Source organism: Silurus aristotelis, assembly GCF_946808225.1.
Source record: "Silurus aristotelis genome assembly, chromosome: 14".
Taxonomy (NCBI): Eukaryota; Metazoa; Chordata; class Actinopteri; order Siluriformes; family Siluridae; genus Silurus; species Silurus aristotelis.
In genome coordinates, this window is record NC_139587.1 from 8537735 (window position 1) to 8560739 (window position 23005).

Below are 23005 nucleotides of genomic sequence, written 5' to 3' on the forward strand. Positions count from 1 at the left end.
GACTGGCGCGCACAGGTGACAATAAACCAGCGTGTGTTTGATTAACAGGAAGCACCGTATGTGATGTACAAGAAAAACCATATGAATCTGGAAGGCAATGAGAAGTATGAAGGCTACTGTGTCGATTTAGCTTCCGAGATAGCCAAACACGTCGGGATTAAATACAGACTGTCTATAGTCATGGACGGCAAGTATGGCGCCCGCGACCCAGAGACCAAAACGTGGAACGGGATGGTGGGTGAACTAGTATATGGGGTGAGTACCAGTTTATTTATTACCTTACCACTTTCCACTAATTCATTCCTCTTCCTTTATATATCCAAAGGTACTGTGTATGTGAATGTATGTGAAGACTTACTACAGGCCTGTATGCTAAGTGGGATCTGGGAAAGAAGGTGTGCACAGACATCATCATGGGAAGAGGCTGAGATATTTTTAAATGAAATAGAAGTGTTCTCATTATCCTTTATAAAAAATAAAGTTACTATAATTATGGTATTTTATGATCTATTTTCAAGTTGAAAAATTATTTATATTAAAGAATAACACTGTCTCTACCCTCAGTTATTATAATTTTAGTTAAAATTAATTTGTATGCTTTTTAACCAGCAGGGGTCTGCAGCCAGAATGTTACAGTAATAAAAAAAAAAAACAGAAATACAGTATCACGATATATTTCAAAAGAATTCAAACCGTTTTTTTCATTATTCAAAGTCTAAGCAATACTGCTACATTATGACAGGTCTTTAGATGACAAAAGACATGAATAAGCCATGCTTTCACCTATTATGGCAAAAAGTTTGCTAAACCTGACCAGCACATCCATATGTGCTTGTGAAACGTCCCAATCCAGATCGAATCTTTTATTGCTGTTAATGCTGTTTTCAGTAGCTTTTGGAGAAATGGCAATGGGGATTTGTGTTTATTCAGCTACAAGAGCATCTTAGGTCAGCATTGCATTTAATTCCAGATGGGTTCAGTAAGGCTGAGGTCAGGGCTCTGTGTAGGACATTTGAGTTCTTCCACTCCAACCCGAGCAAACCATGTCTTCATGGAGCTCACTTTGTGCACACTAGAATTCTAGTCTAGAATTCTTAGTTCTATTGAAGGATAATTGCAGAGCTGCAGCATACCAAGACATTAAATGCAATTGTGTGTTCCCTGCTTAAAATCAGCGTAGAAAAGGTCCATATTTCAGCTTCTGACAAAGATGAGCTTGTAGGCTTATTTTTCCGGTTTTAGATAAATTGCATTGGCTCCCTGTTAGATTTTGGATTTATTTGAATATTCTTATGCTGACCTCTAAGGCTCTATATGGTATGGTGCTTCATTAGTTTCCACAACATTTAACTGCCTACATGCCAGTGTTTTATGGGTGATCAGTCTTATTCTTCCTGTGCAACAAATTATTATTATTATCATATGGCTGTGATGGTCAGGTATCCAAAAACATTTTGGCCCTATAGTGCAAGTACACAGTGCATAAACTATATTCAGTGTTATTTATAATATATACTGTCACATGCCAATCTGTGTGTGACCTCCAGTTAGTTTATACTAAGTTTATATATGTTTACAGGTGTACCTGTTTTGCATAACCTTCAAACATGATGTTGTCTAATATGCAATACATAAATTATAATCATATATTTTGAAATAATAAAACCAAATACAAAGAAAACACTATTTCTGCTCTATGGTCATATGCGCATTCAGTTCTTCTGACCTCAAAGAGTTCATGTCACATGACCTTTTTTTTTTTTTTTTTGTAATGACAAAATTGTAAAAATTAAAACAACACAGTTCATTAACACAAGTGATTTAATCTATTAAAAAAAAGATACAGGTACTCTTGCCAGTACGCACACCAGTGGCATCCATTTACATATCTCTCTTAGGGATGGTTAAAGCCGACTCAAAACCAGTGTTGAAATTGTGTTTTGTGGTCTGCTGCCACGCAGCGTGCCGCCCACTGATTCATCACAGCATCACTACATCACAAAGCCACTTTCACTGCTTATACCAGGGCAAGCATCCACTTTTGCATTTGTCAAAGTGCTCATGTGCTGTAAATGCAGGCAAAGCCAGTGAATTCATTCCCGGTTTTTCTGGGCTACACTGAACTCGGAGGGGCTGTATATAAAATGCATGAGGGTTGGGTTAGTTAATCTGTTCAATTTCCTAACTATCAGCCAAAGAAATTGCCTGGTTTTGATGTGCTGTGGGTTGAAATTACGCTCAAAATGAGAAAAATAAAAAGTCCACTCTTGGTAGGAGAAGAAGAAAAATAATCCCTTTCAGTCTGGTCTCAAATGCTTGTTGTGCCCATCAGCCTGGACAATACTGGCATGACCTTTTGACCAGCATATTTATTTTACTCGCCTTGCATTTTAAAGGTCATCCTTCAAATGTTGGTCTATACGAGGTTTTTTTGTTGTTGTTGTTGTTGTTGTTGTTATTGTTGCTCAGTATTGATTGTCATGCTGAGATTCACACCCGTTTGAATAGGTTATAATGTGGAATAATGATGTGCAACTGTGATGAAAGGTTTTGTCTTTTTTCAGATTGTATTTGCTCAGGTTTGTATTTTCTGTATATTCAGTTCAATTGTATTACGGAAAATGAAGTACAATAGAATGCCGTCCCCAAATCAATAGTTTGTACCAGAAGCTTTTTTTGATGAATCATTTAAACACTCATATATTTGACTTTTTTACAGAGTTGCCAGGTAAAGCATGAGCAATTAAACATTTGGGTTGGTAGCACAGTTTAAGCAAAGATGCAATACAATTTAATGAATAAATAAATAAATAAATAAATAAATAAATAAATAAATAAATAAATAAATAAATAAATAAATAAAACAAATTATTGTTTTCATTATTAAAAAGAAATTAATAATAATAATTCAATAATGTCAGATGATTGACAGATTTTTTTTCCATCATTATAATTATTAATAATATTATTATTGTTGTTATTATAAATAACATAACGATAATAATGATGGTGATGAAAAATAGAAATTAAAATTGGTCAATAATTATCTGACATCACTGAATTTAGTCTTCTTCACTTTCATCATACAGAACTGCAATTATCTGATCTATCTGATCACCATTTGCCATAACACCCATGTTTTCAGTGCATATTTCTCCCTGGATTTAGAAAAGACAATCATTCCTAATTATTTATCCACAGTGCATGAGGAAGAGATCCAAGGAGTTTTTCATCCTTACCAATAAATCACTTCTGGTAGACACTTAATTAGCTATTTATATGCAAATTATTCTATGATTTATTGAGACAGTACACCGTTGTTCCACTCACTACAGACTGCAAGATAAAAGGAAATGAATATTTGCAGGGAGCTTTTATACCCACCAGTCACCTGCAAAGTTTCCATGACCTTATCTTGCCTTATTGCATAACTAATAGCTTCCTGGCGGGGGAGAGATCTGAGATCTGGGATCTCATGCTGACCTTACATTCGAATGCCCTCAAGAGACAAAGCTGAAGCTGCTACAGATTCTGCTTGTCACATGTCAAGCGCATAGATCCAAGAGCAGCAGTTGGTGACGCATGAGGAGGACGAAAAGTCTTAGTCGAAAGATTTTCAGTCACCTCTAGGCCTGATGCAGTAGAGGTCAGCATAAGGCCTAAGCCATTGAACAGCATGTGAAAGCTCAGCAGACAAGTCTGTTATGCTTTGCATATCTTTTTTCAGATGCTCTGAGGCAATGGATGTCCTCTTTTTTTTTTTTTTTTTTTTTTTTTTTTTTTTTAGAAGCATCACATTTTTTTAACAGTATCCTTTTTTAAAATTCTGCAATGTTTGGGAACTGAACCCTGGGGCAAAGGCAAAGCTTTTATTTGGAATGTCTTTTTTGCTTATATTTCATTTCGCCCACATACAAGAGGCAATCTGTATCATTCAGCATTCAAAAAAACATTCTTGTGTGATGAGCTCAATGAAGACTACCAAATACTAAAAACAGTGACTGTTTTATAGTATATTATTTAAACAAGCTATTTGTTAACTTCAGGATGTGCATTTGATTTGTAAATCTATTGACCAGAATAGCAGGACACTAACATATGCTGCTGCATGTCCCTTTTTGCCCCCAGAGAGCGGACATAGCCGTCGCACCACTCACTATAACGCTGGTTCGAGAAGAAGTGATAGATTTTTCTAAGCCCTTCATGAGCTTGGGCATTTCTATAATGATCAAGAAACCTCAGAAGTCCAAGCCTGGCGTGTTCTCCTTCCTGGACCCGCTGGCGTACGAGATCTGGATGTGCATTGTGTTCGCCTACATCGGCGTGAGCGTGGTGCTGTTCCTCGTGAGCCGCTTCAGTCCGTACGAGTGGCATCTGGACGAGACAGATGAAGCCAAAGACCCCCAGACTCCTCCCGACCCGCCTAATGACTTTGGGATTTTTAACAGCCTGTGGTTCTCTCTGGGGGCATTCATGCAGCAGGGCTGTGATATCTCACCAAGGTTGGTGGCCTCATCACTATTCCACTCTCATCGTTTTTAGCAATGTGCAGTCATAAAAAAAAAAAAAAAAAGCCATCCTTCATCCCACTGTGGATCTAAATGTTTAATTTAAGGCTCTGTGCATCTGTATGTGTGTAATAGCTGTTTGGAATAGTTTAGGAAATGGGAACGGGGAACGATTGCAATCCAGTTGAAGAAGTTTTGCCATGATTTTTTAAATGATTGCGGTATCTGTGATAATGAGACCCATGCTCAGTAGGATGCACTGAAAGGCGCAAGCTTTGTTTGTTTTTGATTATATTTATTGTTTGTTTCCTTCGATAGAAATATTAGTGTCATTATAAAGATTCTAATCCGATGCATGAGCTACAATCTAACCAATGATTTAAAAATTTACATGACAGTATGAAAAGAACGTTGGAATCCTCTCAGAAGACACAAACATTTTGTTTATGTATGAACATATACATACTTTTTCTACTAATTTAAATGAACTCGCATTTTACAGCAGTAAGAATGAATTAGATTAAAGCAACCCGTCTTCATATGCATATGACAACACTTACTTGATGGAAACATAACACAAAGTTTGATAGAAAACTATTTACACATAGTTTATTAATTGATAGTTGTTCTCTCTACGTTCTTGAATTCACTATTCTATATAGTTAGAAGGTGATTCGTCTTCTGTAACAGCAGCCCAGACAGTAGTTCTAGTTTAAAGGCTTTTTATGAAGAGGCTCTTTAGGGAGCGACTGTTCGTTGCAATTATAATGTGTTAGTGACGAGAAAATTGCTTCTCGCATATTCCAAAACATTTAAATTAGGACGTATTTTTCTTTAATAAATAAAGAAATGTATTCTTTTTAAACAAAGAGGCTTTAACATCATGCTTCATTCCATACTTATTAAACATTATTGAATATACTAATTAAACATTTGAATAATAAATATTTGCGATATCCATCTTCTAAGTATATTTCCTTCCCCAACCTGCACTTTTTGGGCGCTTGGGAAGCTTAATAACAATGCAGGGTGCATGCAGTGGGACACTAGTGCTGGAGTTGAGGTGTGAACAGTAATAAGGTAAAAAAAAATGTAAGATATAATTCAACTATTATTATGTGAGGAATTTTTTTTTTATCTTATAACTAAATATTACAGCAATTATATAATAATAATACATTTTATTATCAGATTATGTAGGTACTATGCAAAAAATTTAATTAATTATACTGTATAGAACGATATATAAAATGCAAAACCATTCTTTTTATTTATCATTAATTTAAAACCCGAGTTTTAATCAGTTAGTGATCGTTAAATTCAGAATAACCAATCATACATCACTTGTGACAGTGTGGTTTTGAGAGACTTGAACTTAACTTTTGTTTCAGACTTGATTTAATACATTTTTGTTATTATTCTTTATTCCTTATTAATGGTGGCCTCTGCAGCACTTTTGCCTTCACCTGAAATGGTTTCAAGCTGTTCCTAAATACAGCCGCGGGAAGCTGATTAATTAGGACTCCATCATGCTGCAGTCTGTCACAGATCATTTTGCACATCTCCAAATATTCCTCCTGTGGAGCTTGTCAAAGCTTTACTCAAATAACAGAACTGAGTGCAAACAAATGAGTTTAGTACATAATAGTAATAATAGCCATTATTTGTCACATATACGTTACAGCACAGTGAAATTCTTTTCATCGCACATCCCAGCTTGCTCAGAAGCCGGGGTCAGAACATAGGGTCAGCCATGATGCGGCACCCCTGGAGCACAGAGGGATAAGGGCCATGCTCAAGGGCCCAAGAGTGGCAGCTTGACAATACCGGGGCTTTAACCCCTGACCTTCCGATCAGTAACCCGCCAGACTAACCACAGGGCAACCACTCCTCCAATAATTAAAATATATTATTAATAATAATAATATTATTATTATTATTATTATTATTATTATTATTATTATTATTATTACAGTCGAACCCACTTATCTTAACTCGCGGACCCTATTAAGTCGACGTTTTTGAAGTGGAACCACCAAATTCTCGCTTTGTCTAAGCATTTTTTAATCGGATATGTAGATTTTTTTTATGTCACCGAACCCTAATATCTCGAGCACAAGGGGGGGCAAATTTGTCACTTAACGTCGGTTATGTCAGGTATCCCCCTGCCACGCCCCCTTCGGCGGCGGCATTCCCCAAAGCACCCTGCTTCTTCTCCCGTGCGGGGGAGCTCGTCGCAGTCATGCTGATCACACACACCTGACTCTCATTCACTCACTCATCCCATCTCCTACTCAAGACTCTCACCTCAACACACTCGCGGTCCGTTATTGTTTGTGCATGATCGTATGTATTGGTTCATGGCGGTCGGTGTAATCGCGTATAGGTGTCCCGCTACGTACCCTTCTTCGCGGACTCCGCATTCTCTCAACGGCACCCCGGATTACCCCGATCCTGCTGTTTTTCATGTTCACACTGTCTGCACCACGTTTATCCATTGCTGCCCAGCGCTAGATCCGTGAATCCGTGGATTCTCTACACAAACTGTCTCTGCTTTCACAGAACTTGGTGGGCCGCGCTCCCGGAGCGCACCACTGGATATTACTGCTTCGCTACAAGTATTGGTGGAATATCTCCTGAGTATTCTCAATAAACTTTGTTTGCGTTCACTTCGGCTTCCGCCTCCTTATCCGCATTACAGGTTATCTCGATCCGCATGACCAATCAAACAAATCGCGGCAACGCTGTTGTGTAAAAAAACCTCCAAAAACACGTGTATGTACATTCTCATTTAATAACGCACATCATGTACATAAAGAAATTTCAAGCACGTTAATAAATTGCCGCTATATTGGTTTTCGTTTATTTCGATCATCGGTTATCTCGGCGCTTTTTGGCGTCCCCTAGGGACATCGACATAACCAGGTTCCACTGTATTATTAACAACGACCACCACCTAATCCTATTAAAGCAACAATATGATTTAATAAAGAAAACCCTTTTAATAAATCAATTTCAATAGTTGAAATAAGCTCTATTCATTTTTTTAGGCTGGTAAGGTTTCCATAGTCATAACACACTGTGTTTTTTATGACAACTAATCCATAGCTCTTCAGGATAATCTGATACTTTGATGACACAGCAGCACTATTGTCTTCTCTAGCTTATTGTCAATAACAGTGAAAAGCATTTAATTGCATTGCATCAGTCCATAAAATCCTGCAGTGCAGAGTGACATTTTTTGACATTTAAGAGTATCTGACTGACAGGAAATTGCAATCAAGGCTACCTAATAACCATCAAATGCATTAAAAAGAGGACCTATTTTGTTAGTATGCTTACTGGAGATGCTTTATCAGTATGAGCTGTTGAATAAATGACTTTGGGGACCCGTCAAGGAATTAAAGACAAAAACTTAGCTTTTTGACCCCTTGTGCATCATACTGATTTTTAGATGAATAACACTATCAAAAAAGTATAAATGTATGAATTGTGTGAAATCATATCGATAATCCTCTCCGCAAGTATTAGAACAGCAAGGCCTTTCTTTTTACATATACACCAAAGGATTTTAGATTCAAAGATAAAACATGAGATGATACAGGGCATCCGGAAAGCGTTTACATCGCTTCACTTTTCCCCAGATGGATTAAATTCATTATTTTCCTCACAATTCTAGAAACAATACTCCATAATAACAATGTGAAAGAAGTGTGTTAAAATCTTTGAAAATGTATTACAATAAAAAAAAAAAAACAGAAAAATAAGAATAAAAATCATGTAGTGGGAATCGCTAATACACTGTCCCAATTTGAAATGTTCTAAAAAAAAAAAAGAAAGAAAGAAAGAAAGAAAGAAAGAAAGAAAGAAAGAAAGAAAGAAAGAAAGAAAGAAAGAAAGAAAGAAACCACTGGTATATAATATACAACTATACAACCAGGTCAGAAAAGAACAACAGAAACTGACAAACATTTTGGAGAAAACCCCCAAAGCAGCACTAGTGGTAGCACCAACAACCTCCACAGCACTGAAGTGAAGTTATTACAATCATGTGTAAATGTAAGTGCTGAATAGGTTTATGATATGCAGAACCATTTCTGTTGTATAATACAATGCAAAGATTGTAAGAGGAAGAGCAGGTTATTGAGTCTGTTCATCTGAAATGCATGTACACCATGATGACCTTTTTCCTGCATGAAGGCTGAGAAAAATAAGATGTATGTCTCTATTTTCCGAGTGCCAGATATTTTTTTTTTTTTTTTTTCAAGCCCTTTTGTGCTTTTTGAGCTGCTTTTTGCTTTCCTTGAAACCTGGCTAGCACACCTGCTGTTTTATACACAATTGGACAAATTGATATCAAAAACCAACTTTACATTGTAGGATCTCTTTATGTTGTTGAATCTCACCAGCCTATTATGCCAAAATGTCAGTGTATAGTAGTGTATAACATTGTTTGATGCTTTCCCAACTTTCCTGTCATCTCTCTGGTCTATGGTCATGAACTACTGCTCAGCAAGTTTATCAAAATATACCAAAACACTCTGTTTATTACCTTTGACATGATCCAGTGACATTCACTCTCTATATGCCGCATACAAAGTCATAATCTATTCATCATATAAAACACTAAGAAAAAAGATACCAAATGGAGTGGCAAATACTGTTGAAATTTTATAATGTAATAATCATTTATAAACTGTGATGCAAATGTTTGGTTGTAACTGCTATGTTACACATACTGTAGCATGAAGGGCCATTTTGAGCATTCGGAGGATTGAGCAGCTAGTATCATTATTGATTGAGTAGAATATTTAAAAAGAGAAATTTGACACAGCTGTCAGTCTTGCATCACCCTGACACCAAAATGTCTTCTCCCCCAATCATTTGTCATGAGTGTTCCATTTAACCCTATGCTGCATTCCCCAATTTAATTTGTTTGGCCGCTTTAGGCTTACCTCACCCACCACACAGTGTCATAGTTATAATGCTTATGGTTATTTTTAGCCTAAATGGATATTATAGGATTAGACATAACAAATAATCACAAAACTTGATTTGTACTGTTTCATTGTGTCATGTTTTAAATAGTATTTTTTTGTACGCATGTTTTTCAGGTCCTTATCGGGCAGAATAGTGGGAGGCGTCTGGTGGTTCTTCACCCTCATCATCATCTCGTCCTATACTGCTAACCTGGCAGCCTTCCTCACAGTCGAAAGAATGGTCTCGCCCATTGAGAGCGCAGAAGATCTAGCCAAACAAACAGAGATTGCCTATGGAACCCTGGATTCAGGTTCTACCAAAGAGTTCTTTAGGGTGAGTGTTTTGTACAAAGATCTAACTAAAAAATACTGAAGAATTTCAACTAACTAGAGATACTCGAAGCCATTTGCTGGAATTTGGGACCAATTAAACTTCAGGGTTTACTGAGCAATTTGGGTTACAGAAAAGACCAAGCAATAGTAAGTGTAACTCTGAAGTTTATTTATCGAGTCATTGAGTTTTGGCATTGTTTTAGCCATAAAACACTATATGAGATTGATAAAGAAATACTGGCCCAGAATATATTTCCATCTTTTCTAATTATGTAACCTGGTATTGTGTAGGTGTTGCAAAAATTGGAATAAATAATTTGTCAAGTTCAGTTAAAACAATTACCTCTTTTTTACACAAGATTTTCAATATTGCTGGCTGATAAAGATGATTGGAGGTGTACAGGCAGTACTGTGTACAATAGGTTCATCAGAGTCAGGAGGGTAATGGGGCTCAGAGGTGATAAAGCAGTCTAATCAAAGCCCGTAGCTCATCCTTCCATCCGATGAAGTCAAATCCCCAAAATATAATTAGTTGCTTTTCCTGGACAAGCAAATTGGATATGATAAAAAAAAGGCCCCCGAGGGTCAAAGAGTGCACTTGAAAGACAGGGAGAGATTAAGTAAGCAATATGGCCACGGGCGCTGAGGGACTGATGTTGCAATTAAAGCTAAAATTAAATACCAGCCATGTTTAGACGAAAGGCAATACTGATTTTGGATCTAATTTAGAGCCTTAGTCATCATGTCTTGTCTTTAAAGATACAATATTACATCATTCTGTTTATTAGAACAAATTACAAAACAATTGCAATGCAAGTTATGTGCACAGGCTCTTTTTCTTTTGTTCATAGTTGCCTCACTGGACAAGAAGGTTAAGAAGGCTTCTGATAAAGCCTCATCTAGCTCATCTAGCTGCCAAAGGAATAAAGAAAAAATATTTGCTACTGAAATGCAGGTTTAAACTTAGGGTGATTATTTAGACTAAAGAAATCATTTGTTAGAAACTGATATGTTGTATGTTGTTAGTTGCATCTGGAAACACTGGCAAATCTAAACAAAATCGTGTAGGGTAAAGTCGAAATATAACAGCAACAATAGTTATAGTTTATAGTTTAAACATTATTGAGGGATTTGCTGCAAATTTGTCATGCCAAGAGGATTTGCTAATATAGGAGTTGTTTTTCAGAAAAAAATTCTTGCTGAGGGATGCCATATAATCATTCATTCGATTAGCCTTTATTAAGACACTTGCACGATATGACCAAAAGCATAAAAAAAACAAAAACACAAAGAAAAAACTCTACATAGTTAAAAGTATAAACGTGTCTACAATGTCTTTTTATGCTGTAGTTTTAAGAGTTTTCTTTACTTGCTAGTGATGGAGTGGGATTATGTGGGATTGTGGGGAATGTCCCCAAAGCCGAATTCTTGTGCAAAGGTTTACAAACTAAATTGTAATGTCCATCATGCACATATGGGCGTGACCGTATATCTCATATGTGGCAATACATTATTATACAACATATAACTTTTTAACCTATTTAATAAGGTTGTCACACAAGCAAACAAGAACTGGTAAGTGTACTAGAAATTCCTATTGCTAACTGGATTAGATCAAGACCAAGTCAACACATTTGTGACCCACAGATTTGTGTGACCCACATTTGTGACTGGGACTTTACTTGTGAGATGTGACCCACATTTGGAACTTAATAACAGCCCAAATTAGGCCAAATGTTTGTTAGTGAGACATGCACAAGAACTAAGCCAAAAAATATATATATTACACAACAATGCCACATTTCCAAAAGTAAGCCATTGTGTAGAACATTTGTCACTGAGTTCTAGCAATTGAATGGCCCAAATTATGCTAATCTAGTGAAATCCTGGATCGTAACCAAGATTCCACTTTATACAGAAATTAGTGTACAGTTTAATCACTTCCTGACGGGATCACAGTAACCATGTACATATTACCAAAGTATAATGTTTTACAAGCTGTGTACAATGAATCTGAAAAGAGCACTTCATAGTGAGTGTGTGATTTTTTTTTCCAACAATAAGGGGCTTATAATGGATGTGTACCTGCTGAGTAAATGGAAATGGAGTGTAAATATACAGAACATACGGTACTTAACCAACTCCATTAGGAGGATACGTATGTTTTTCGAGTTGCTGCTTAGCGAGTATCTCAGCCAAGTTCCATCAGTTACATGTTTGCTTGGTGGCAGGTATTTGAAGTCATTAAAGGTTTACAGCAAGACAACCAGATGCCCATTAGGGACATGTGCATCTCCACATTCTATATAATGAGTGTCCTACTTACATGCTGAGGCTTTCAAATCTAAGATGACATGTGAACCACTGTTCCAGAGGGCTTTTAATTAAAACTATCAGAGTGCTGACAGGAGAAAAAAAAAATCCTGATTAATGGGATTCGACTTCTATTTCAGATCTGGTTTTCAGGAACCACATTCTGGTTTAATTAGACCCAGACGACAGAAAGCAGCTGGATGTTTCAGATCAGCCACAACATTCTGAGCAAGACATATGTCATATTTTGACACAGTCCCTATCGTTTACTTATTAATATTTTTCCCCCTAATCATTTCTTATGAATTTTTGCACAAAACTCATTGATGTGGAGGTTTAGGGTGAGTGCCAAGATTCTGGAGAAGGCACAGCAATATGATATGCATGCTGATATTTCTACCTGTGCTGCCTTGCTGGGATATGCATTATTTAGTTCCTGTCTTGATCTTTTATCCAGAGGTGTGGGATGCACTTTTAATCCTTTAGGAAAAAAATATTACAATTAACTAAGTAAATTTAATTTCATATATAAAGTAGTTCAAATGAAATTAGAAGTTCTGCTGTTAAATCATTCCTGTTTAAAGCTCACTATAGAATATCAGCTTGTAGAAAGAAATGTCCTGTAGGCAAGCATGTATAGTATGTAGAAATATTTTACACCACTGGCCATTGATGAAACTTTTATCTTCATAATTATTTTTGTGGTACCAAATTATTATTTCATGCTACTTGTACTTATATTATTATTATTAGTATACTTTGCCAATTAATTGTAATTTAAATAAGTACTTAGAAGTGGTATTAAAAGAGTGCAATTGTGCAAAAGAAAAAAAAAAAATAAATATATATATATATATATATATATATATATATATATATATATATATATATAACTACAAATCTCTCTTCGTTGCTTAAAACTACACCAAATATCTATGGCATGTGAGTTTTTCTACTGGTATGCATACTTCGATCCATGAGATAATGAAAAAACACCTAATGAAAATTACACCCAATACAAAAATAATTAGAAATTGAATACCATGGGTAGAAATTCTTTAACATCTTTAAAAGTATGATCATGTATACAGCATGTCGATTTAAGTGTAAATCCAGTTTATCCTGAGTATTCATCTGGATAGCAATTTAATGCTGTAAAGTAGCAATTTTTTGTTCATGAATCTCATGAATCACAGAAATGCCTGATGTATGTCCTGCTTATCATTGAAATTGCAGCAGTCTGCATAAATTGATCTCATTTACTCCTTCCAAGGAAAATTTGTGCACTGAAAGAACCACAAAACAAATAAGAGGATGATATGCTGCAAGGATGAAAAAAAAAAAACTTGATCTTTGATCAATTGCTCCATAAAGTGCCTACATCTGTCTCTTCAGTAATGTGCACCAGCTGAAACAGGAGACTCCCATGGTGCATCCTGCAGAACACCACATGAGTGCCTTCCTACTGAGTGAACACTTGCTACAGACACACTGCAACTGTCTCACAGTGCTCACAAATCATAGCTACATCAGTGCTAACTGGCCACTGCTGGAATTTTAAATAGAAGATTATTCAAATGAGTGTGGAATAAAAATAACATAACATTTATATAGTCAAATCAAGCAGATCATTGGACAAACCATGGCATTATAAAGTTACCGTTTCATCATTTAACAACTTTGTTCTAACAGTCATGTAATTTTATGCCAACAAGGGGAAGTCTTGTGATAAATTGTGATTAAACACACTAAGGTATGTACTGGTAATGAACAAAAGTATTGGTATACCTGACACTCCAGCCATATGTGCTTCTTCCCCAAACTGTTACCACAAAGTTGGAGGCAAATGATTGTATAGGATGCTTTTGGATGAGGCAGCATTACATTTTTCCTTCACTTGAATTAGGAGACTCAAACCTGTCCCAGCATGACAGTGCCTAACAAATAGATGTCGTTGACATGGTTTGGAGTGGAAGATCTTGGATGGCCTGTTATAAAACCTTGGCTTAACCCTATTGAACACCTTTGGGATGAATTGGAACACTGATGCACCCCAGGGCTCCTCACCCTACATCACTACCTGAATTTACTCACACCCTTTTGGCTGAATGAGCACAAATCTTCACAAGCACACTCCAAAATCTAGAGGATCATCTTCACAGAAGAGTGGAGGTTATTAACAGCTGTGAGCAAACCAGCAAATAGGAACCAAAGATGGAATTGGAAATATATGCTGTTATAAAATCCAGTTTTTGTAGAAGAGGCTTTCCACTAGATTTTGGAACATATTTTTGTTTACTTTTGTCTATTATAAACAAGAGCTTTAGTGAGATCAGACACCGTTGTTGGGTGAGGAGGCTTGCGGTGTAGTCTTTGTTTCAGTTAACACCTAAGGTGTTAAGGCTCGGTCCACTTATACTTGGGACCTCATGTCTTCTGTCATGCTGTTATTGTTTGGGCCTCTTAGTTCAAGTTATATTTTACAAAGGTATTTAACACAATTTTTACACAAAAACCACATATTACTGTGATTTATCAGGAGTCCACAAGCCTTTAAACTTATAGTATATATTCAACTGTGCTAAATGTGTGTTATGTTACACAGAAATAAGCATTCGCTGCTGTCATACAATGTATCTGGGTTTAAACTTTAAATCAACCCCATATATACACCTCTAAATATATGTAATGCATTTATCAAAATCTACAAGTTAGACTGGAACGAAAAATGGTACAATAGTTATGGACTTCAAGGCATGAAAATAAATGATGGCACAAAAATTCCAGTGCTCTCATATAACAGGTCTTTTTAAATGTATAAGTCAAACTCCCTCTACAACCAGAATGCTTTGTGGGAGGAAAATGTGTGAGGGTAGAAAGAAGGACGCCAACAACAAGCTGCAATAACCTTCAGCGGGAATCCTGCCTCCACAGAGAAAAATCTAGTCTAATTCCAGCTGAAACATAAACACTGAAGAACCAAGACTAAAATTGTTTGCTATTCCAGGTATTAGGCACGCTCCCACAACAAGCCTATTTCAGTCCTTCTTGTATGGAGATAGTTTAACTCAATTTCATTGAGTTTCTCATTGTTAAGAAGAAATACAAATTGAACTGCATTATAATTGTAAAAGCTAAAACAGGTGAGAAATAAAACTGAAATTGGAATCACCATTACAATAAATAGATCATTGTAAATTCAAGAAAAGTATGTTTAAATTGATGATGCTGTAATGGGTATGTAGATGCTGGTTAACTTTCCCATATATACTTTTCATACTGCTTAAGCATCATTATCATGAAATTCTTTTCTGCTTAATTTCTTATTGTGTTGGTGCTTGCCATATTTCCACCATGACCTAGAACTGTGAAGTTTTCAGGACCCTTCTTTGATTGATGCCTACATTTTCCAGTAAGTGCTATAAATATATTATAAAAAAAAAAGGTTAAACAGGGAACAAGGACAATGCCATGTACTAGAAGATGGCAGTAAAATGCATAGTGTTTGGAGGAGAAAAGTTGGAGAGAGCAAAGGAGAGAAAGAGGGACAGAGTAAGGTAAAGAAAGCTGCAATGCAGGGAAGAACTTCTCATGGTTTTTCAGAGGCCATGTGGACTGCACGTTTAGAAATGGTGCTTAACTCAAAATCAATACAGATTATGTGGGTGTTAGCATTAAGGAATTTGCTTTACACAGACTTTGCAGCATCACCGAGCTCAGTTGAAGTCCGAAATATAGCCACAGCTACAAGGTAAAAGAGAATGTAATAGAATTAAAGAGAATTAATAGAATTAATCAGCCTGATACACACACACACACACACACACACACACACACACACACACACAGTATGTGTGTGTAGTTATGTATTTTGTTTCACTAATTCTTAAAAGTATAGCTAAGTGTAATTAAAATAATGCATTATATTACTTCTGATCCATTTATTAGCAGACTACTCTATGTAGCATCAGTCATGCCCACTACCAGCAACATATATCATTTTGAATATCATTTTGGCCAGATACTTCTGGATGCTTTTCCTTTAATTGAGTAGGTTTCTGGCACATTATATATTTTTTAGCTGCAAGTTCTTATCCTTTTAACAGTTTGAATATATGTGCTGTTTTCCTTTTATTAGCAACTAAAAAAAACAATTTATGTCTTGATAACATTATAGTTATCTAAAACATCTGGCACTTTTTATGGCTTCAGTTTTTGTAAAGATAGCACAAGTAAATATACAATTACATTATTACATATAATTGTATTTTTGGAGGTGGTATGCAGTATAACCAAAAATGTGTCTTTATTTATTATACATTACAATTGTCATTTGGCACATGGCATTAAGAAGAGCAACTTACAATAATCAAATTTATGCAAGTGAGCAGTTGTGGGTTAAGGGCCTTACTCAAGGGCCCAGCAGTAGCAGGTTGGTGGTGCTAGGATTTCAACTCATGAACTTCCTATCAGAAGTCAAGCATCTTAACCACTTAGCTATCACTTTTTTTTACATTAAGGATGTCAAAAATGTTGGCAATCATGTTTTCTGACTTATAATATTTAGATTTTATAATCATTTGTAGATTCATTGGATTAGAACATTTCTCATCGATATTGCTGTAATCCTGTGTACTAGAAATAAATAGTGTCAGAGTTCAGTGTTAAATTGAAATCCTCGGTCTATAAGAGTAAAAAAAACATATGTCATTGTCAAAGATACTGATTTCAGACTAAATATAAATTCAATTCCAACCATAAACAAGGAAGAAAGGGCAAAAGATATACATTCTGTATAGAGACAGAATGACAGTCAGACTGATAGGTGGAAAACAAAAGGTATAAATAACCAGGTTGACACCAAATGTGTTTTCTGAGTTTCTGTGTTTATTGAGCATAACTTTGTGCCATATGTCTTATTTACGGCAACAATATTGGTTCAGTGATTCTGTAAGCTGTGTATAGTTTGTAACCGGGTCAGGTGACCTACATCTACAAAACCAGGCTATAAAGTTTCAAAGTTAGGAAAATACAATTTTGGCCATGTGTTTTCAATGCAGGTAAAATGGGTGCAACTGTGTAAAGTTTCTGATTTAGTAAAGAATTTATTCTTTCAAAAGGATCTTTTTCTTTATGCTAGTCTAACCTGCCATATTTTTTTAAATCTTTGAAAAATGCATTAAAATAAATGTATAAATTTTTTTACTCTTTATATGTACATTTAACATGTACATATTAAAATGTATGGATATTTTTACAGTGTAAAAACTTGTTTTGGAGAATAAAAAAGGATGCAGTTCGAGTTTTCCAGAAGAAAAAAAATTAACAGCACCTGAGCCACAGAAAATCTGTCATTTTGGTCTATTAAAGACTCAGTTTTTTTATTTAATATGCTGCAAATGCACTGTTGCTAATCTTATCAGGCCACTCAAGATCTTCCCCTCCAACCCATTTTAACCATATCATCATGGAGTTGGCTTTGTGCAAAGGGGCACTGCCATGCTGGAGCAGGTTTTGGTCTACTAGTTGAAGTGTAAGGAAAATGGACACCCTATAAAATTGTGTGCCTCCAACTGTGTGGTAACAGATCGGGGAAGAATCCTGGAAAAGTCGGGTGTCCCAATAGTTTTGCCTATATAGTGCACTTCCTCAGATAAACCAACAGCCAAAGTAGAAACTTTCTCAAATGTAATTCCCTTGATTGATAGAAAAAAATTCTTTGGCTGTTCTGACACACCATGAGGCCTTTTAGTAGCACTTTAATGTAGAATTATAATAGTACTGTTTCTTGCTATTTCTTCTTAGTTGTTCTGGGAGGTCATATTTTTTAACTAGGAGAGGTAGTTTTTGATGGCATGTTGATACTGTGTGTATATATATATATATATATATATATATATATATATATATATATATATATATATATATATATATATATACGTATATTCTGCTCATGAGTCAGGAGATAGACTTTAGCTTACTAGAGTGTGACTGGACAGCAGGTAACTGGAATGGAATTAGCTTTTTATGAGTTTGTAATGCTAGTCACTGTTCTGTCTAAAAGTTGTTGAGTTTGAGTCTATGGTATATGTGTGACATAGATGTCAAAAGTTTCAGTTTTAAGTAAAGTTTAAGTTAGAAAATAACTAGCAGTGGTAAAGATTGTGAAAAAAGAAAGTGAATGTCTTCCCTTGTACAATGTATAGAAATTCTTGTGAGTAAGCTTGGTTCTAAAATGACCAAGTAAGTAAGACTGCGATCTTTAAACCCATCCCTTTGAAACGACGGTTAATTAGAATTCCTACAAAATTGCATGGGTGAGAGTCACTTTTTCTACGTGTGTTTTTAATGTAACATGGTAAAGATTCTGTGGATATTGTAGTGATGTCAGTGTTTATAGAGTTTTTAGACACCACATTTGTTGCCCCGACCAGTGACACGTTCAGCCAGGATCTGATGTAGTCAGTAGCACCCTTTCTCATCTCCCTTGGCCTGTATCTTTCCTCTCTTTTCCTCTCCTCTCCTCTCCTCTCCTCTCCTGAACCTTGTTATAAGGACATCCATAGCAGTGGAAGTGACATGTCGCAGCTCAGGGTGGAAATGGAGACTGAAAAAAGCATCTGCCTTCTTTCTCAGCCAAATAAATTGGCAGCACTGACAAGGTTGTTGCCGCGAAAGAACACTTAAAGCTGCATTATGCCTCCTCATTACAATTCGAAGGCAAAAAAAAAAAAAAAAAACAGAGTGAAGTGGGCTGATGCATGTAACTGTGGGGTGACATAATCAGGCAGCGAGATGTTCATTTAATTAGCAGTGACAAACATTTTGATTTATGTACCTTAATTGGATTTTAAATGGCCGCTGTGTTGTGGTGGGGGAATGACTTACTTTAAATGGAGACCTGAGACATGATGGAAGTATGATCGTGCAGAGATTTCCCATTAACTCACTCTCTCACTTTCTCTCCCTCTCTTACTTACTTTCTTCCTTCTTGACAATCAAGCCTGTACTAGCCAATTTGAGGTCATCAAGGCATTTCATTCCTAGCCCAGTATTGATGAATTGACTTCATAAAGCAGTGAGACAGCTCCCATTTCATCTGTAGCAATCAATGCCAAAATCCATTCTTTCAGCCTCATTTGGACACCAACTCCTGCAACACTTTTCTTGAGCACAAGACAGGTGTCAACAGGAAATTGTCCTGCAAACACATATCTGCTGCATCATACCTCAGACACAGTGATGTGAAGGTTTCACCTTTAGTCAGGCTGATAAGCCCCAAGCAGAGCATGTTGTTGTATTTACAGTTGCATGTAGCAGAGCCAGTCCTTCTGTTTTTGAATTATTTAGGAGATATTTAGGAAATTTGGGATTGAGATCAAAAGGTGAATACAAGACGACAGATTTTAAACAGAGAGCACATGTCCTATTCATCATCATCATATTTTTGTCTGCTTGACAGGACCATACAAATGTTTCTATCTTTTATTAAAGCAGTTAAAATTTGGTGCTTTGAGGTACAATTCTCTCATTCCGACCGCTGGATGTTCAACACATGCACCTCATGGCAAAGAACACTGAGGAATTAAGAATTAGAATTGTTGCTCTTCACAAAGACGCCTCGGCTATAAGAAGATCAGTAACACAATGAAACCGAGTTACAGTACAGTGACCATTGTCATACAGAGGTTTTCCAAGGCGGGTTCCACTCGGAACAAAAAAGGTTAAGGCCTTGTGCTGTGAGTCAGATGCAGAAGTCGGCTTCAAAAACAGTCGCATGAGTGCTGCAGCATTGTTTTAGAGGTTGCAGAAGCGGAAGGTCCGCTCATCAGTGCTCAGACCAATAAGTCTGTTTGCATGCCCATCGTCCCAGAGGGAAGCCCCTTCTGAAGCTGGCTCACAAGAAAACCCACAAACAGTTTGCTAAAGACACCCTGTCCAAGAGCATGAATTACTGGAACCATGTCCTGTGGATAAAGATAAAACTGTTTGGCTCAGATGGTGTCCAGCATGTGTGGCGAACGCATCTGGGCCGAACGGCAGTTTTCCAACATAGTAACAACCCCAAACATACCGCCAGGATGACAACTGCCTTATTCAGCACCAGTGGGGTATCCTCAAGTGGCAGATGGAGGAGCGCCATGTGTCAAACATCCAACAGCTCAGTGATGTCATTATGGAAGAGTGGAAGAGGATCCCAGCAACAACCTGTGCAGCTCTGGTGAATCCCATGCCCAGAAGGATTATACAGTGCTGGATAACAATGGTGCTCACACAAACAAATTGACACTTTGGACACGGTTTTGACGTTCACATTTGTCGTCACTTGTTTTGACAATAATGTCTGTATGTTGAGATTTTTCTTCAGAGGACAGTAAATTTATACTGCTACACAAGTATCATCCTAAACTCCACCTTGGGCCAGCAGAATTCACAAGATTCTGAAACTATTCTTAAGGGATGAATAGCGTTCTACCAAAATGATGAATAGTTTGGATGATAGTCAGTGCACATCAGTGCAAAACTCTAATACTGTAAAAGTCATAGCATATGATTTACAGTATATCACAGTGATACTGATTAAATCATAATCAGTGAGAATTGTTTTTCAAAGGGCACAAGTAGACCAATACCATGCCCTGAAAATGTCCCCACAGATTAATAGAGACATTGGGAATTTCTTTTAATTTGTCACTTGTCTGACAGACTAATAAAGTTTTTATCAACCCTATTTCACTTTACCTCAGTGTGAAAGACAGTACTGTTAATCTTCGTGGGCTTTTACATTGTATGTTGTTGTCAAACTACCGTGTTATAAATGTCCTAATGATACAGGAAAACAAGAATTGTCTCTCTTCTAGAGCATTAATCCCCAAGCTCTGGCTTCTTCCACTCAACCCTATGTGTCATTATGTCCTGACCTTGCCGGATTTGCTTCTAATTGATACTGCAACCTCGACAGCTTGTCCAAAGCCCGGCCATTTTGGCAAGCTCCCTATTACTGCAAACACAGAATGCATTTTATCCACTATGCCTCAAAATGCAAAATGACACTGAACTGCAGCGTGCCTGAGGCCAAGACCTGGCAGCATGGCCCAAAATATATGTCAGATGTGCTCGAAATGCCACAAAAATTAAATGAATAACGAAGTCCACTCCCACTGAATAATTCAGAGCATGCTCATTATCCATTGAGCTTCCCGTGCTCAGACAGCAGCATGATCTTCATCTGACCACAGACTTAGTGCTGTATTCGCTGCTGCTAGTGGTGCTGGGTTTCTCAGCAGTACAGAGATTTTTCTGTTGGAGAGCAACTCCGAGCATCTTATTTAAAGAGGATAGATGGCATATGGTATAAAATAATTTCTTATGTGAGCTGCAGGTTGGTAGGAGTCAGTTCATTGGAGTAAATTGAACTCAATTGGAGTTTAATACTGGTGATTTGACTATGCCGATTTTGCAATGGCTTTAATAGAATTATCATATAAAAGCCACAAAACACTCAGTATAGAGACATTGTTACTATTCTCTGTATATTTACAAGAATGAATGAATAAATGAAGTCAGTGGTGTGTACAACCAGCTTTAATTCAAAGGTCATGAATAGAACAGTAGTAGAGCATTAAGCAAAAAGCAAAAATAATTTTTGCTTTTATTTTTATGTATTTATTTGTATTTTTTATTTTTTTGACTTATACTTATATGCAGCATAGTATACATTTCCATCTCTCTTTCCATTTTTCACCATCGTGTACCTAATTGGGGAAGGTGGAATTGGTGGGCATGCAGCCACTGGTACAATAAAAACGTAAAACCCAAAAACATTCCTATATAAAATGGCAGATTTAGCACTAATGGTGCTAAAAAAAAAAAAAGATTCCTATCAAAAATGTTGTCTCTGATCATCACTGTACATTTTCCTTTTTAAAAATCACCGTTTTTGTATCTTTTTATAATTAGGCTTCAGTTTAGATAAGGTTCGATTAGATTACTATAGAAATAAGAATATATTGGAACAAGCACATTAATATCAACCTCTGAACCTGTGTAATGTTCCATTACAGCCTACAGTATAGTCCAAGCTGATGTTGTACAAATCAAATACCTTCTGATTAATTAAACCAAAGATTTGATTAGACAAATTCAAAAGCACTGCGCATTTAATGTACAAATTATCAATTGAAATCAATTGAAAGTTTCGTAACTTTCTCATGTGTGGAATCCTGAAAATGGCAGCACTTTAATTGTAGATTTGAACTGAATTGCAATATCTGTGTTCATGATTTAAAGTATGTTCTCTGTCTCTAATTCTCTCCCTCTCCCTTTATCTTTTCATACGTCTTTTGCAGCGCTCCAAAATAGCAGTGTATGAAAAAATGTGGTCATACATGAAATCTGCTGAGCCATCTGTTTTTGCCAAGACCACGCCAGATGGGGTGGCCCGGGTGCGAAAGTCGAAGGGCAAGTTTGCCTTTTTGCTGGAGTCCACCATGAATGAATACATCGAGCAGAGGAAGCCATGCGACACCATGAAAGTCGGAGGAAATCTCGACTCAAAAGGCTATGGTGTGGCGACCCCCAAGGGCTCAGCATTAAGGTGGGTGGAATAATATAACAATATTCTCCATGTTGTTATAGTATTCCACCTACCCTGATGTCTTGTGTTGTCATTTCTCTGCCCCTCCTTCCCTTCCCCTTTTTATTTCTTTGCTCCCTTTTCCCATTTTTTTTTTCTCAATGAACACTGATGAGGTATTGGTATAATGTTTTTTCCTTTAATGTTCTTTGACTGAAGAAGATAATGATGATTATCTGTGTTTTTTCTCCTTTTGTGTGCTTGTGTTCTTTCTTAATAGAATCAGAAATCCAATT

General features: G+C 36.6%; 1 protein-coding gene across 10 annotated transcripts in view; it reads left to right on the forward strand.

The window, feature by feature from the left end:
- gria3b (glutamate receptor, ionotropic, AMPA 3b) overlaps positions 1-23005 on the forward strand; it is a 194349-nt gene that overhangs the window by 94503 nt on the left and 76841 nt on the right. For all 10 annotated transcript variants that reach the window (XR_014536591.1, XR_014536592.1, XR_014536593.1 and 7 more), the window contains exons 10-13: positions 49-255; positions 4129-4502; positions 9623-9821; positions 22483-22730. Coding sequence is in view for 5 of the 10 variants with exons in the window: in XM_083560258.1 (XP_083416384.1) it covers positions 49-255; positions 4129-4502; positions 9623-9821; positions 22483-22730 (1028 nt within the window). In the remaining 5 variants the exon portion in view is untranslated. The remainder of the gene's footprint in view (positions 1-48; positions 256-4128; positions 4503-9622; positions 9822-22482; positions 22731-23005) is intronic.